General features: G+C 43.4%; 1 protein-coding gene across 1 annotated transcript in view; it reads left to right on the top strand.

Annotated features, from left to right (window-relative positions):
* Positions 1-15,544, top strand: part of SEC14L5 (SEC14 like lipid binding 5) — a 73,285-nt gene that overhangs the window by 14,146 nt on the left and 43,595 nt on the right. The window contains exons 2-3 of the mRNA XM_034420517.3: positions 6,974-7,087; positions 9,469-9,547. Of these exons, the coding sequence (XP_034276408.1) occupies positions 9,485-9,547 (63 nt within the window). The 5' untranslated portion in view covers positions 6,974-7,087; positions 9,469-9,484. The remainder of the gene's footprint in view (positions 1-6,973; positions 7,088-9,468; positions 9,548-15,544) is intronic.

The following is a 15,544-nucleotide window of genomic DNA, read 5'->3' as shown; positions in this document are numbered from 1 at the left end:
TATTGAATGGAAAAGCATATCTTTTATCTGAAATATAGAGCCTGCCTGGCGATGGGGGTTTAAGAAAGCAGTAATTAAGTGACCTATTCTCTGAATGTTTCCATAATGAAGCGGGGAACGTAAAATATATTCAATCCCTTCCGGCAATTGGCTTCACCCAGATGCCTCCAAACCGGGTGAGATACTAACTGGAAGCAAGATGCTTTGAAACTCAGATATAAAGCAATCTCCAGAGTTAAGTAGAAATGCTGATGTTTGCACCCAAACCTTTCAAGGTGGCCCTTGTTTTATGACCACATTTTAGCAGTTTCCATTGCTAAGCAAGGTGGTTGTTAAGTAAGTTGCATCTGATTTTACGATCTTTGGTTGTTGGACAGATTGCTGACCTTGTTAAGTAAAATCACACAGCTGTTCAACCTAATTGTTGTGGGCAGCCTGCGGAGCTGACAGCAGAGTCGGACAGTGAGGAGGCTGGGGAGGAACATGGGCCAGTCCTGGAGTCTGGGGAAGGCTCGGATGAGGGCTCTGCATCGGAGGCAGAGATGGGGCCAGGGCCATCTGGGAGTTATGGGTGGACTCCGGAGCTTCCAGAGTCTGTCGTCAGCAAGGCAGAGGAACAGGGGGAGCCTGTTCCCAGTGCGCGCATGTGCAGAGCTGCCAGAGACAAGAACAGTTAAGACAAAAGGGGCGACTCAGGAGTAAGGCTCGGAGGTGATTGGCCCCTCCCATAAGACATAAAGGAGGAGCAAAGGCACGTGAGCCTTTGTAGGAAGCAACTTTGTTTGTGCTGGTCGGTTTAAATTCTGAAGCTCCATTTTGACTCTGTGCTCCGTGTGGCCTTGCAAAGCTAATTGCCAATTAGGTCTTTGGCAGCGTGTAAAAAAGGGAGATAAAGATGGGTGCTTATCAGCCTTATCCTGAAAGACTGTGGCAGACTTCTGTCAGACTCTTTACAAATTATTTGTGACTCATCATGGGCTGTGAATGAACAGAATTCACAGCCGTTGAAATAAAAAGAGGGACTAATTGTGTGCTTTTTACTGTCTCGGGAAGCCTAGGTCAGAACACTAATCTGGCTTGTCCCATTGATTTTGCTTTTTGGAAGCTGGCTGGGATCACAGTCAGAGGTGGTATTCAGCCAGTTTGGACCGTTTTGTGCCAACCAGTAGTGGTGACCTGCAGGTGGGCCCACCTGCCCAGGCGCAATCCCGTCCTATATCGCTGTGTTTTTGATGGCTCATATACGCATGGTGTTGTGACCCAGGCCCATGTAGTGGATATTAAATGCAAAACAGTTCCAAAAAACAAACAGGTTTTATTAAAACAGCTGAGAATTAACTCATTCTCAGTGTATTCTAAATGAAATAAAAGCAGAGTCCTTAAAACACCAGTCTTTAGTTTATCTCTGACCTTGGGATAATTAGGCAAACTGCCAAAGGCTTTTCTTGGCAACAGTTCAGGAACAGAAGAAATAAATACAGCCAAACAAGAAGCAATTCTCTCAATGGTTGTTTTCCGGCAAAGAGGCCAAGAGCCGTTGCTGGTCTTTTAAGCCTTATGGGAGGGGCCAGTCATCTCTTGGCCTTACTCCCGAGTCGTCCTCTCTGCTGTAGCTGCTCCTGCCTTCTGGCAGCTCTTCTCATGTGTGCACTAGGAACAGGCTCCTCCTGTTCCTCTGCCTCTCTGCTGTCAGCCTCTGGAGGCTCCGAAATCCACGCATCACCTGGTCCCATCTCTGCCTCTAACGCAGAGCCCTCATCCGGGCCTTCCCCAGCCTCCAGGACTGGCCCATGTTCTTCCTCAGCCTCATCGCTGTCTGACACCACTGCCAGCTCCGCAGGCTGCTGGCGGACCACAACACATGGATGGCACATGCGAGTGAGCGAATTGCCGTGTTGTTTGACGTCACATGCATGCACGGCAGTGCACACTCACATTTCCGATGCTGGGCAAACCGGTTGCTACAGTATGTGAATCCCACTTCTAATCACAATGACCCCCAGTTGCAACCGTCACAAATACATGCCAGTGGCCCAAACAACCGGATTTTGATCATGTGACCTTGGAGAATACTGCAAGGTTATAAGCCGGAGGACCAGTCATAAGTCACTTTTTCAGTGCCGTTGTACCTTCCAACAACAATGTCAAGCCAATGGGAGAAATCGGATTCACATAACTGTATGATTCACTGCAGCTATCTCCTTAACAGATATGCCCCCCCAAAAAAGGTGGTTAAATTGGGTGTGATTCACTTAACATTGTCCCCATTATGGTTGTAAGCCGAGGACTGCCCGTAGACAGGATTTGGAGCATGCCCAACCAGCTTTAGTGGGGTGACAAAAAGATATTATAGGCAGTCCTCGACGTACGACCACAATTGAGCCCAAAATGTATGTGGTTAGCTGAGTGTCATTCCACAGCAGTAAATGTGGCAGGCCTGAAAGCCCAATGCAAAAGATGGCTTCCAAGCCTGACAGGCCATGCCCCCCCCTCCCCATGTCAGAAGATCTTCACCCTGGGGGTGAAGAGGTGGTTAGTCTCTTGAATTAACCCCCTGTGTTACTCTTGTTGCAGGATACGATCTTCTGATGGGGGGGTGGGGGTGGCCTGGGAGCCAACTTTTGCATTGGATCTTCAGGCCTGCCACATTTACTGCTCTGGGAAACTAGGAGGGAGGTGGTTGTATGGAGCAAGGGTGATATATAGTCATAATAACATTCCTTTCTCATAGAGTCAAGGACATCTTGCCTTGCCCTGGAGGGCTGGAACTGGGAGGCATCTCCAGTTGGGAAGGTGCTTTGATTGAACCATGTGATGGACATGTGGGTGCTGGGCAGGGATTTGGACTTTACTTTAGGTGGGGAAACCCTGGAAGCTTTCAGATTCGGGTTTTCCCAGATGTGCCAATATGACATCTCTCATAAAATGGAACTTTGAGGAACTTCAAGCCTCAGAGTCTTCTTTCATTGGGGGTGTTACTTGGAACTGTGACACTGAGTTTTGCCCTATTTTATGACTTTACTTGCCGCATTTGTTAAGTGAATCCCTGCGGTTGCTTAATTAATAATATGGTTGTTAAGTGAATCTGGTTTCCCCCATCGACTTTGGCTTGTCAGAAGGTCACAGAAGGTGATCACATGACCCCTGGGGGACACTGCAACGGTCATAAATGCATTCAGATGTAAATCACGTGACGGCGGGGAGGCTAAAATGGCTGCAAGTGTGAAAAACGGTGTTAAGTCGCTTTTTTTTCCAGTGACGTCGTTGTAACTTTGAACGGTCACTGTGCGAGCTGTTGTAAGTCCAGGACCTCCTGTATTTGAAGACAGATGGTCAAGTAAATTCTGTAATCTCTGCCATGTAGTTAACAGACATTGAGTTTGGTACTTCAGATCGAACGGCAGAAAGCGTGAAGCGTTCAGGTTTTGTCATCCTTATTGCAGAGAACGTGAAAATTCTAACCGCAAAGATCATGAAATGTTGAACTTTTCATTCTTTTTGCGGGAAATGTTGTGGGCCGTCAGCGGCCTGTGCGGTTAGTAGCTGATTCCGACAGTGAGGAGGCTGGTGTGGTGTTGCACCAGCAGCCTGTGCAGCTGGCGCTCGAGTCAGACAATGAGGAAACTGGAAAAGATGTGGTGCCAGAGGCAGGGATTCAGCCAGGGCCTTCAGAACCTCCAGAAGCTACCATAAGTGAAGAGGAAGAAGAGGAGAAGCCTCTTCTTGATGCACAAGTGCGCAGAGCTGTTAAAAGGCAGGAGTGGCTCCTCAGGAGGAGGTCTCCTCAAGAGTAAGGCTTGGGGCTAATTGACCATTCCCCTAGCCTATTTAAGGAAGGATGACGACTGATGCAATTTGCAGGAAACAACTTTGTTCATATTCCTTCGCATCTTGATTCCAGAAATGTTTGATTCGGCTCTTGTTTCTCTCTTGTCAGTTTTCCTGCAAATTGCTTCTGGGCATTCAGCTAATCACAGTAATATTACGGTTATCTGAAATACTGTGCCTCAGAATCAAGTTATTATTCTTTGGATTCTTGTCAGCTGTTAATGAAGTTAACTTAACAGCCCTTGTTCAGAAAAGACTGATTTAAACTGTACTTGTGTTCGAACAACTACTAAGAAAGCTCATTAGTAGTCCTTAATTAGTAAACTAAGGTTTGTACAGACTGTGTGTGCTGCGTTCTTTGGGGTTCGTAGCTGGGGCAAAACAGGAAAGCAGCCTCGACTTCTATCTGATCCAGTCCAGTTTTACAGCAGCTATTGTAAAACTCTCGCAGACATGCAGAATTCTCTAGGTTATTCTTGCATAAGCACTTGGGTCTCGTGTTTACCAGCTTTTTCTCCCTGGACTGATACGTTCGCAGGTAATTTACACAATGTGTGTGTGCAGATGCCATCTGCCACTAACCACAGGAATTCATCCAGGCGAACTTCAGGCCCAAAAACAGCTTCTCAAAATAAATAGGTTATTATTATTATTTTTTTAAAAAAGATGCACCGAACGTTTTTTTTTCCTTGCTGTTGCTTCTCAAACCAACCCAGAAGATTACAATAATTCTTGGCAACGACCGAAGCACCTCGCTCTCTGCATTGCAAACCCGCAAAGAGTTTTTCAAGGGAGGAAGCCTTGAGAATGCCTATTTATGTAAGGGTTGAGAATGTAAAGACACCCGCAGCTTTCGAAAACCTAAACAGCTGGATTACTTTGGAAGAGGTAGAACTACTTGCTTGCCTGCATTGCTTTGATTGAAACCTTCTGTTAGATGCCTCAAATGTCAGCCATCAATTATGTCGGGGAAAGCTAAACAATTTGCACGGTGATATAAAAGGCTGGGAGCTGCCCCAACCTTGCTTCGGAAAGCTCTCCTTGCTAAGATTAAATGGATCCATTCATCGCCCGGCATGAAAGGATCATAAAAGCTTGCATAAATGCATAGGAGAAGGGCTCGGGAAGGCAGAGGGAAGGGGGAAGCACAGTGTGGGTGGCGAAAAAATGGGTTTGCTTTCAGAGATATGAAGCTAATGGATGACTTAGTCATAAGCTGAAGGGAAGGAGAGATGGGGAATCAAACTTTCCAGAAGTTGAAACAACTCAAAAGGGTTTCCTGCTGCAGGAGAAATAACACTGGGTTTATATATAGTGTATTCCAGTGGTGAAATCCTGCCAGTTCTGTCTAGCTCGCGCGAGCTGGTAGCGCTGGTGACACATGGTTCGGCGAACTGGTAGCGCCGGTGGTGTGTGGTTTGGCAAACTGGTAGCGGCGGCAGTGCGAGGCTCCACCCACCCACCCAGAGGTCGTTACTTTCTGGTTTTAACCATGAAGCATTCCGTTTTTGACCCTCTGTGCATGTGCAGAAGGCTTTGCGCATGCGAAGAGGGTAAAAAATAGGATGTGACGATGGCGTGCACGCACTTCCGAACTGGTAGGAAATGTAAGTAGATTTCACCCCTGGTGTATTCCATTTCTTAAAAAAAAATAAAAAGATTCTTGCAGATTAATTATTTATTTTTACTTATTAAATGTTTAGGCCATCGAAATCTCTGACAAGATGACAAGGGTGTCTTAAAAATGGGGGCCTCCAGTGGCTAGAAAGATGTCAGGAAAACGTGTAGATCTTAAACCTGAACTTTTTAAAATTAGGTATAGTACCAGAAAAATTCGATAAACAAAGTGCATATTTAATATTGCATGTATTAACAGCAGCGAGGAATGTTTTTGCGCAGCATTGGAAAAAATGAAGAAATACCACTAGATGAAGAGATAGTTAAGAAGATATTGGACTGTGCAGAAATGGACAGACTCACATTGAAGATTAAATAGAAAGAAGATACAGAATACTACCAAACATGGATTTTTTTTTAATCAATGGTTGGAGAAATGGGATAAAGATTAGGAATATTATTTGTACCGTGTTTCCCCGAAAATAAGACCCTGTCTTATATTTTTTTGAACCCCAAAATAAGAGCTTGGCCTTATTTTCAGGGAGGTCTTATTATTTTGGGGCGCGTGGAGCGAGACGGGGCTCCTCTTGCCATCCTACCTGATTTCCAGCTCTGTCTCCCTAACCCTAACCAGAGGGAATGGCGGAAACCAGCTGCACATGTCTTTAAATATTTTCGGGAAGGGCTTATTTTCGGAGAAGGTTAATTTTCGGGGGACGGCTTATTTTCGGGGAAACACGGTATTGCTAAGCAAACAAAATTACCCAGACAACACAATGTTTATTCAGCACTTACTAAATGTAATAGTAGAAAATTAATAAAACTTTATATAAAAATGGGGGCCTCCGTAAAGTTGACTTTGGGGTGATTTATTTATTTATGAAACAAATGTATATGGCCACCCAATTAACATATAGATCAGTGTTTCTCGGTCTTGGACTTCAACTCCCAGAATTTCCCAGCCAGCATAACCATCTCCTGAATTTTTATAGATTTGGGAACCAACTACTAAATTCAGCGTGAAAACTCTCTTCCATTTAGTAAGAAAAAAATGTTTCTATTTTCATATTTAGATATATTGGATCAGAATCTTTCCTCAACTTCTTTTAAGTATGTTCTGGCTTGTTTTTGTTTCAAGCAGCAGTTATTTAATACTAACCTAATGCTTTTTCTAGCCATGAAGCTTTATCAATGAAACTCTTTTATTTGTTGTTCCTAAGCAGAGTCATCTCAAAGAGACCCCAAGCCTTGATAATCTGCCTCTTATAAATCAATAAATTTATAAATGGCTGAATCATCCTGAAGAACCCACATTAAATTGGATTTAGTGCTAACATTCTTGGGCTGTCACAAGCTTCCGCAGCTCCTGGACATTCCAAGATCCAAGGGCTGCATATCATCAGCTGGTCTGTCCTCCATCTAGGTTCAAATATCTGTTATGTAATTCCCAACATAGCTGCTGTATCTCGATTCTGTCTTTAGCATTGGCCAATGCTTGTTCTGTCTGCTTTTTCCCCCTTTTCTCTAGACGGATTTACCAATGTAGCACCAGCGAATGATACCTTTTATCCAGGAGTGCATTACACAGATGGCTACTTAATGAAAATTTATGGATTTAATGCAAGCCAACGCTAAATTTCAGGTACATTCTCCTTTCTCTTTCTGCAGAACGTTTGAGTAGCAGCTGCCTTTCTTGAGGGCATCCCAGGGCTGGTATTTATTTATTTATTTATTTATTTCAATTTGTATACCGCCCTTCTCCTAGTGGACTCAGAGCGGTGAACAGCCAGAGCTAAAACACATGCAGATACAAAATTTAAAATTGTTAAAAGAATTATATAACAGGCCCAATTTAAAACAATTCAATTTAAAACCCCATGACAATTTAAAACTAAAAAACTAAAAAGACTAAAAAAGGGGGAGGGGGTTCACGCCAGCCCTGCTTGATGGAAAAGAAAAGTTTTCAGGGCACGGCGAAAGACCCGGAGATCCGATATCCTTCATATCTCCGGGGGCAAATCGTTCCAGAGGGCAGGAGCTGCCACAGAGAAGGCCCTCCCCCTGGGGGTCGCCAGCTGACATTGCCTGGCTTACGGCACCCTGAGGAGTCCCTCTCTGTGGGCGCGTACTGGTCGGTGGGAGGCTATCGGCGGCAGAAGGCGGTCCTGCAAATTCACTTACCTATTCACTTACCTTCACTACCGGTTCGCAAATGTGAGCGCTCGCTCACTTTGCTCGCACGCGCCATCTCCACACATGCGTGGAGTGTCAAAATCGGGACGTGATGATGTCCGGGTGGGAGCTTCTCGCAGCCGCCGCTACCGGTTCAGGCGAACTGGATAGAACCAGCTGAATACCACCACTGGGGCATCCAATGGTTTTTTTACCTGAAAAGGTGGGCCCAGGTTACTTAAGGTCCAATCTGGGTCTGTCACCGGCACCAGTGGTTTTGTCTTCCGAGCTGGAGCCCATCTTCAGGGAATGTCTAGCAGAGCGTGTGCTGTTCTGTGTGGGGTATTTATTTGGTGTTTGTCAGAGGTGGTATTCTGCCGGTTCGCACCGATTCAGGCAAACTGGTAGCGGTGAATGTGGGTGGGCCTGCCCACCCACCCGGATTTAATGCTGTCCTATTTAGCCACATTTTCGAGGCCGGGCGCACGTGTGAAAGGTGTGTATGCACTGAAGGCGCGCAGGCGTGCAAAACAAGCGTGCGCGCACGCAGTGAACCAATAGTAAGCATTTCTGAAACCCACCGCTGGTGCTTGTTGTAGGTGGCTTTTTAGATTGGGGTGTGTTGATGGCTGGCTTTTAAGTCGTTTGGCTGTTGTTTGTTTGTGCTGCCCAGCCTTCGCCTTCTAAGTACTTGATAGGCTGGTAGAAAATCAGCACTCCTGTTGACTGATCAGGGGCCCATTTCTCAGGCTTCAATCACTTCCCTGGCTGTTTTTGTGCCTGCTCATCCAACAATCTTAGTAGCTGCAAAATTGAATGTGCGTCCTTGTTCATTGCAGTCTGAGGTTGCCAATGAGTTCAGGTCTCCTCGTCTGACCGCTCGCTTGTGTTCTTGTAATCTGGCAGTTAGCTTCCTCCTGGTCTGTCCTACATATAGTAGTGGCCAAAATTGTGGAAACCTTTTGGGAAAAGTGTATTTTCTAAAACTAGCTAATAACACCCCCCCTTTTTTGGGGGGGGGAGTAGTACCATAAAATTATATATCAATGGAAAGATAATTTAATCAAGAATATAATGCAATAACTTTTAGGAAGGATTTGCTATTAGAATAGCAGTTAACTGTCTCCCTTTTTCAGAGCAGGCACTAAGAAAAAAAAAAACTAAATTAAGAAGTCATTCTAAGCTTGTAACCTTCAGGGGCATTTAATACCAAGCGGAGGCAGCATATCCTACTGGGTTTGCAAAAAAGCAATTTAATTAGTTCTAAGAACGAATTAGCTCCATTCTTTTCCTGGATTCTTGGACGACCATGTGCGCGCGGGTTCAAAGCAACGGCTACGGGGGCAGAGAGGAAAAATTCCAGCGGCGCTGAGAGCTGCGGAGATGGTGTTCAAATCCCACGGCGTCTCTTGTTCATTGTAAGGTAAACCAGTTGGTGTTGAGTCACTTGTCAAAATGCTATAATTTTCTCAACTGTGCGCCTAGAACATTTTGTAAAGTATGCCCTCTTACCACTTGGAGTCTGTTCTCTCCCTGTTGCTAAATAGCAGATGAATTGAGAATGAATCGGGGTTGAGTTAGCAGCCTTTAAAACGATGTCCTCTCAGAGTAGTGACAGGGCGGCAACAAAATAAAGAAAAGGTATTTTAGCTTTTTGAACCATTGGGATTAATTCATTTTCTTTTCTTGGGCATTTATGTTAGACAATCTGTTTCAAGCGCACTTCTGATTCCTTTCACCCCTGTTTTAACTTCCAATAGAAGATCCATTATAAAAAACCGAGGTGTTTTCGCTCGACGGGTTGACGCGGAGAGCCGAAGATTTAACCAATTGCTTTCTCGTTCTTCGTAGGCATCGTGAAGTAAAAATGGTGCAAAAATATCAATCCCCTGTTAGAGTCTACAAGTACCCGTTTGAGCTTGTGATGGCGGTAAGTGGCACCTTATTTCTCTTTTCTGCAGTTCATTTCCTGATAATGCCTTGACATATTGCATCCAGTTTTGGTCGCCACAATATAAAAGAAATGTTGAGACTCTAGAAAGAGTGCAGAGAAGAGCAACCAGGATGATTAGGGGACTGGAGGCTAAAAGATACGAAGAACGGTTGCAGGAATTGGGTATGTCTAGTCTAGTGAAAGGAAGGACTAGGGGTGACATGATAGAAGTATTCCAATATTTGAGGGGCTTTTACAAAGACGGGGGAGTCAACCTATTCTCTAAAGCACCAGAACAAGAAGCAAAGATGGAAATTAATCAAGCAGAGAACAGATCTAGAACTAAGGAGAAATTTCCTAACAATGAGAACAATAAACGAATGGAATGGCTTGCCTCCAGAAGTTGTGAATGCTCCAACGCTGGAGGTTTTTAAGAAGAGATTGGACAACCATTTGTCTGAAATGGTATAGGGTTTCCTGTCTGAGTAGGGGGTTGGATTAGAAGACCTCCAAGATCCCTTCCAACTCAGTTATTCTGTTATTCCTAGCTTTTAATTGCACTCAAAATTCTTTTTTTGTGGGGTCCATTTGGGCTTGGATCTTTATGCTGCTAATATTCTTGGTTTTAAAGTTCCTTTGTTAAACTTTTTAAAAAGTTTGTTTCAAAAGCTTTTGCTGTGCTTAACAGTGTTTACAATTTGTCATTGTAATTCATGATGGGTCGTATTTCAGCGATCGGCTTTTTAACTTTTAACTGCTCAGTGTCAAATGAATTGGTGGCCAGTGTCTGGGGGGGAAAAAGAAAGGAAACTTTTTTTAAAAAAAAAATTTGGAATCCTAGGAAAATTATATTGTTTGAATATTGCTGCATCTCTTGAAGAGGTTTTAAGTCCTGTTGAAGGCAGCATCAGAACATCTGATGGTATTAAGAGAGCATCTTTCTTTCAAATGTCTCAGTTATAATAAAATAAGGTATTGTCTATCCCTTTACTTCTCTGTAATATCTTTTTCCACTTCTAAAAAGTGCTGAGATCCATCCCTCCTTCCCAAAACACACACTTGAGAATTGGACCTTGACAAGCCCTTTGAGAAAACAACTTTCCAACTGCTGAGTCGCAGTGCTGTGTGCCATCTGGCTGAAAACTATGTTGGCATGAAATTTGCTGTCCTTATTCCAGACCCCTTTCTGGTCTCTGTTCCAAGTCACTTTAGTCTCCTGATTCCACTCTTTGGTAAAGAGGGACATAACTTCACAAAATGTAACCACCTTGAGGTTGTCCTTGGACAATGCTAGAAAATAAAGGGACGGGATTCTTTTAATGCTAGCATAGGAAAGCATGATTCAAGAGTGAGACATTTTTAGATGAGGAGAAGGGAAAGTGGTGACTATGTTGATCTAAGATCATAATAAAATTGATTTGATGTGATTTGGATGGAGAGAAAGAGAGAGAGAGGATGAGAAAGAGAGAGAGAAAGAGAGAGAGAAAGAGAAAGAAATGAGGGGGATAATGAGAGAGAGAATGAGAGGGAGAAAGAGAGGGAGAGGGGGAAGAATGAGAGAGAGAAAGAGAGAGAGAATGTGAGGGAGAATGGGAGAGGGGGAAGAATGAGAGAATGAGAGAGAGATGGAGAAAGAGAAAAAGAGGAGAAAGGGAGAATGAGAGGGAGAAAGAGAGGGAGAGCGGGAAGAACGAGAGAAAGAGAGAAAGAGAGGGAGAATGAGAGAAATGAAGAAAGAAAAAGGGGGGAGAATGGGGAAGAATGAGAAATGGAGAAAGAGCAGAAGAGAGAGAAAATGAGAGAGGGGGAGAATGAGGGAGAGATGGAAAAAGAAAATGGGGGAGACTGAGAGAAAGAGGGAGAATGAGGGAGAATGAGAGATGGAGAAAGAGAGAGAGAGAGAATGAGAGAGAGAGAGAGAGAGAGAGAGAGAGAGGTGGTCCATGGCATTTCACCTCATCGATTTATTTATAGCCAATTTCTATAGCTGCCCATCTCACCACACAAGTAACTCTGGGCAACGAACAACAAAGCTAAAGGGGAAAGATTCATCTGATTTTTAGGCCTTTGGTGAGGTTGAGTGTAGCCATCTGTGGACTGAGCAGGTCAGCCATCCTCGTCATCTTTTACTCTATATAAAAAAAATATATTCTATTCTATTCTTTGCTTTTGTTCATAATTACGTTTTTTCCTGGTTTTTCTTTTTTATCTTTTTATTCCTGAACCGCCCAAGAATTGCTGGGCACCAGCTAAGCATGTATATTTACATTCTTAAAGTTTTTAGAGCTACGGGTGTTTGTTGCTTAGCAGTAAACTAGGATATAGGAAGGTTGTCTCTAGAGCAAGATGCTGTACATTTCTTAACGGATCTCACAGCTCGATTTTGGTTACAGAATATCTTGGAGTATATATGCCGGCAAGGAAGGCTTTTGTGCACGTATCAGCAGTTTACAGATGGTCTAGGAACATTCAGCTTTTTTTCCTTGTACTGTACAACTTCACAGTTTCAGGAAGAGGAAATTAAAATGCAAAATGTGTCCCTGATAGGCCTGGCAAGGGAAGAAGAATTGCTTATGGTTTCTGGTTTCTAAGCCATAATTTTTTTTATTCCAACAGCATTTCAATATGCTAAGTGTGAATCAAAAAAGAGTTTCTAGGAATACTTGAAGTCTCCCGAAGCTGCTGAGGAAGCTGTAAGCATGAGAGAAGAAGAAATGCTGCCAATAGCAATAGCACTTAGACTTACATACCGCTTCATAGTGCTTTACAGCCCTCTCTAAGCTGTTTACAGAGTCAGCCTATTGCCCCCAACAATTTGGGTCCTCATTTGATCGACCTCGGAAGGATGGAAGACTGAGTCAACCTTGAACCAGTCAGGATCGAACTGCTGGCAGTGGGCAGAATTAGCCTGCAATACTGCATTCTAATCACTGGGAGGGAGGGAGGGAGGGAGGGAGGGAGGGAGGGAAGGAAGGAAGGAAGGAAGGAAGGAAGGAAGGAAGGAAGGAAGGAAGGAAGAGCAATATCACTTAGACTTATATACTGCTTCACAGTGCTTTTACAGCCCTCTCTAAGCAGTTTACAGAGTCAGCCTCTTGCCCCCAACAATTTGGGTCCTCATTTTACCCACCTTGGAAGGATGGAAGGCTGAATCAACCTTCAGCCTGGTGACATTCGAACTGCCAAATTGCAGGCAGCCGGCAGTCAACAGAAGTAGCCTGCAGTACTGCACTCTAACCACTGCGCCACCGTGACTCATATGAACAATGAAACTTGTTCATAATTCTTGCTGCAGTAAGCTGGCGATTCTAAGCAAGACATTTCTGGAGCACATATGAATTACTTCTGAGCATGTGCAGAAGGCCAGAAATTTTGCCGATGAACAGCGAAAAGGCATTCATTTAGAGCGCCTGGCTCTTTCCATTTTTCCTATCATTTGAAACAGGAATCAAGTCATTTGTGGGCATGTCCTAGAAAATGGATCTATTACTTGGAACCCTGACATTGGAATTGGTTTAATGCAGGGGTCCTCAAACTTTTTAAACAGGGGGCCAATTCACGGTCCCTCAGACTGTTGGGGGGGGGGCAGACCGACTGGGTAGGTGTGGCTAGGTCATGTGACTAGGTGGGCATGGCCAATTTAACAGTCCATTAAACAATGCACACAAATTAAACTTTAATTTGTTTTGCTCCTGGGGGTGTTTTATTTGCTTTTGTTTGCATGTTGCTCTTTTGGTTGATTTTTCTTTTTACTACCGTGTTTTCCCGAAAATAAGACCCTGTCTTATATTTTTTTGAACCCTGAAATAAGCTCTTGGCCTTATTGCCATGCGCTCAAAAGCCCGATTGGGCTTATTATCAGGGGATGTCTTATTTTGGGGGAAACAGGGTAGGTCATTTTTTTTCAGTTGTTTAGGAGTCTAGTGGTCCACTTCAGAAAACTCAGTTTTGCAGCAATTCTTCTCAGCCCCAAGAAGCTTGAGAAATCTCTCTCTGTCTCTCTTCTCTCTCTCTCTCTTTCTGTCTCTCCCTCTCATTCTCTCTTTCGGTCTCTCCATCTTGTTCTCTCTCTTTCTCTTTCTCTCTCTCTCTCTTTCTCTCTCTCTCTCTCTCTTTCTGTCTCTCTCTCTTTCTGTCTCTCCCTCTCATTCTCTCTGTCTCTCCATCTCGTTCTCTCTCTTTCTCTTTCTCTCTCTCTCTCTTTCTCCCTCTCTCTCTGTCTATCTATCTCTCTTTATCTAACTTCTGGAGGTGGGAGAATGAACCAACCAACTCTGTTTTCCAAAGCACCCGAAGGCCAGACAAGGAATAATGGATGGAAAAGCTTGCCTTCAAAAGTTGTGGGTGCTTCATCCCTGGAAGCTTTCAAGAACAGACTGCACTGCCCTCTGTCAGAAATGGTGTAGGGTCTCCTGCTTGGGTGGGGGTTGGACTAGATGATCTACAAGGTCCCTTCCAACTCTGTTAAACTGAGTTTTGCATCAGATCTGTGGGAATCAATCGATATAGCTTTAAAAGCAACTTACGCTTTTGTAGGAAGGAGCTATGAAGGATCGCCGGGGACTCATTCAGAATTCCCTTGTGGGTTATTATTCAGATCCTTTCAGTGGTTCATATGATAGGAACAGCTTCCGCTGCTGTTTTTGCCGTTTGACGGTCTCGCATTGCAATTCCTCCCTTTGATGAATGCAAAATTCTCGAGAGAGAGAGACACAGCGCAGTTATGCTTCTGTTCATAATGAAATGAGGCTTTGATATACCGACAGAAGTACTTCCCTGAATAGTTTCCTGTATGAGATTGGAATATGCTTACAGAACACTTAATTACTTGACTCAAGATCGCTTAATACCACTCTATGATGCCTTGGTAAGGCCACACTTGGAATACTGCATCCAGTTTTGGACACCACGATACAAAAAAAGGTGTGGAGACTCTAGAAAGAGTGCAGAGAAGAGCAACAAAGAGGATTAGGGAGACTGGAGGCTAAATCATATGAAGAACAGTTGCAGGGACTGGGTATGTCTAGTTTAATGAAAAGAAGGACTAGGGTGATATGATTGCAGTGTTCCAATATCTGAGGGGGGCGGTGCCACAAAGAAGAGGGGGTCAATCTATTCTCCAAAGCACCAGTGGGTGCTTTGGAAACAATGGATGGAAACTAATCAAGGAGAAAAGCAACCTGGAATTAAGGAGAAACTTCCTAACGGTGAGGACAATTAACCTGTGGAACAGTTTGCCTCCAGAAATCGTGGAGTTCTGTCCAGTTTGCTCCAACACTGGAGGTTTTTAAGGAGAGTCTAGACAGCCACTTATCTGAAATGGTATAGGTTCTCCTGCCTGAGCATAGATCGGTCCCTTCCACCTTCTATTCTATTCTATTCTATTCTATTCTATTCTATTCTATTCTATTCTATTCTATTCTATTCTATTCTATTCTATTCCATTCCATTCCATTCCATTCCATTCCATTCCATTCCATTCCATTCCATTCTTCATTCTAATATTCTATTCTATTCTATTCTGTTCTATTCTATTCTATTCTATTCTATTCCATTCCATTCCATTCCATTCCATTCCATTCCATTCTTCATTCTAATATTCTATTCTATTCTATTCTATTCTATTCTATTCTATTCTATTCTATTCCATTCCATTCCATTCCATTCCATTCCATTCTTCATTCTAATATTCTATTCTATTCTGTTCTATTCTATTCTATTCTATTCTATTCTATTCTATTCTATTCTATTCCATTCCATTCCATTCCATTCCATTCCATTCTTCATTCTAATATTCTATTCTATTCTATTCTATTCTATTCTATTCTATTCTATTCCATTCCATTCCATTCCATTCCATTCCATTCCATTCTTCATTCTAATATTCTATTCTATTCTATTCTATTCTATTCTATTCTATTCTATTCTATTCTATTCTATTCTATTCCATTCCATTCCATTCCATTCCATTCCATTCTTCATTCTAATATTCTA

This window comes from Pantherophis guttatus, chromosome 14, assembly GCF_059756535.1.
Source record: "Pantherophis guttatus breed Tessera chromosome 14, ASM5975653v1, whole genome shotgun sequence".
NCBI lineage: Eukaryota > Metazoa > Chordata > Lepidosauria > Squamata > Colubridae > Pantherophis > Pantherophis guttatus.
This window is presented reverse-complemented; position numbering and strand designations above follow the sequence as displayed.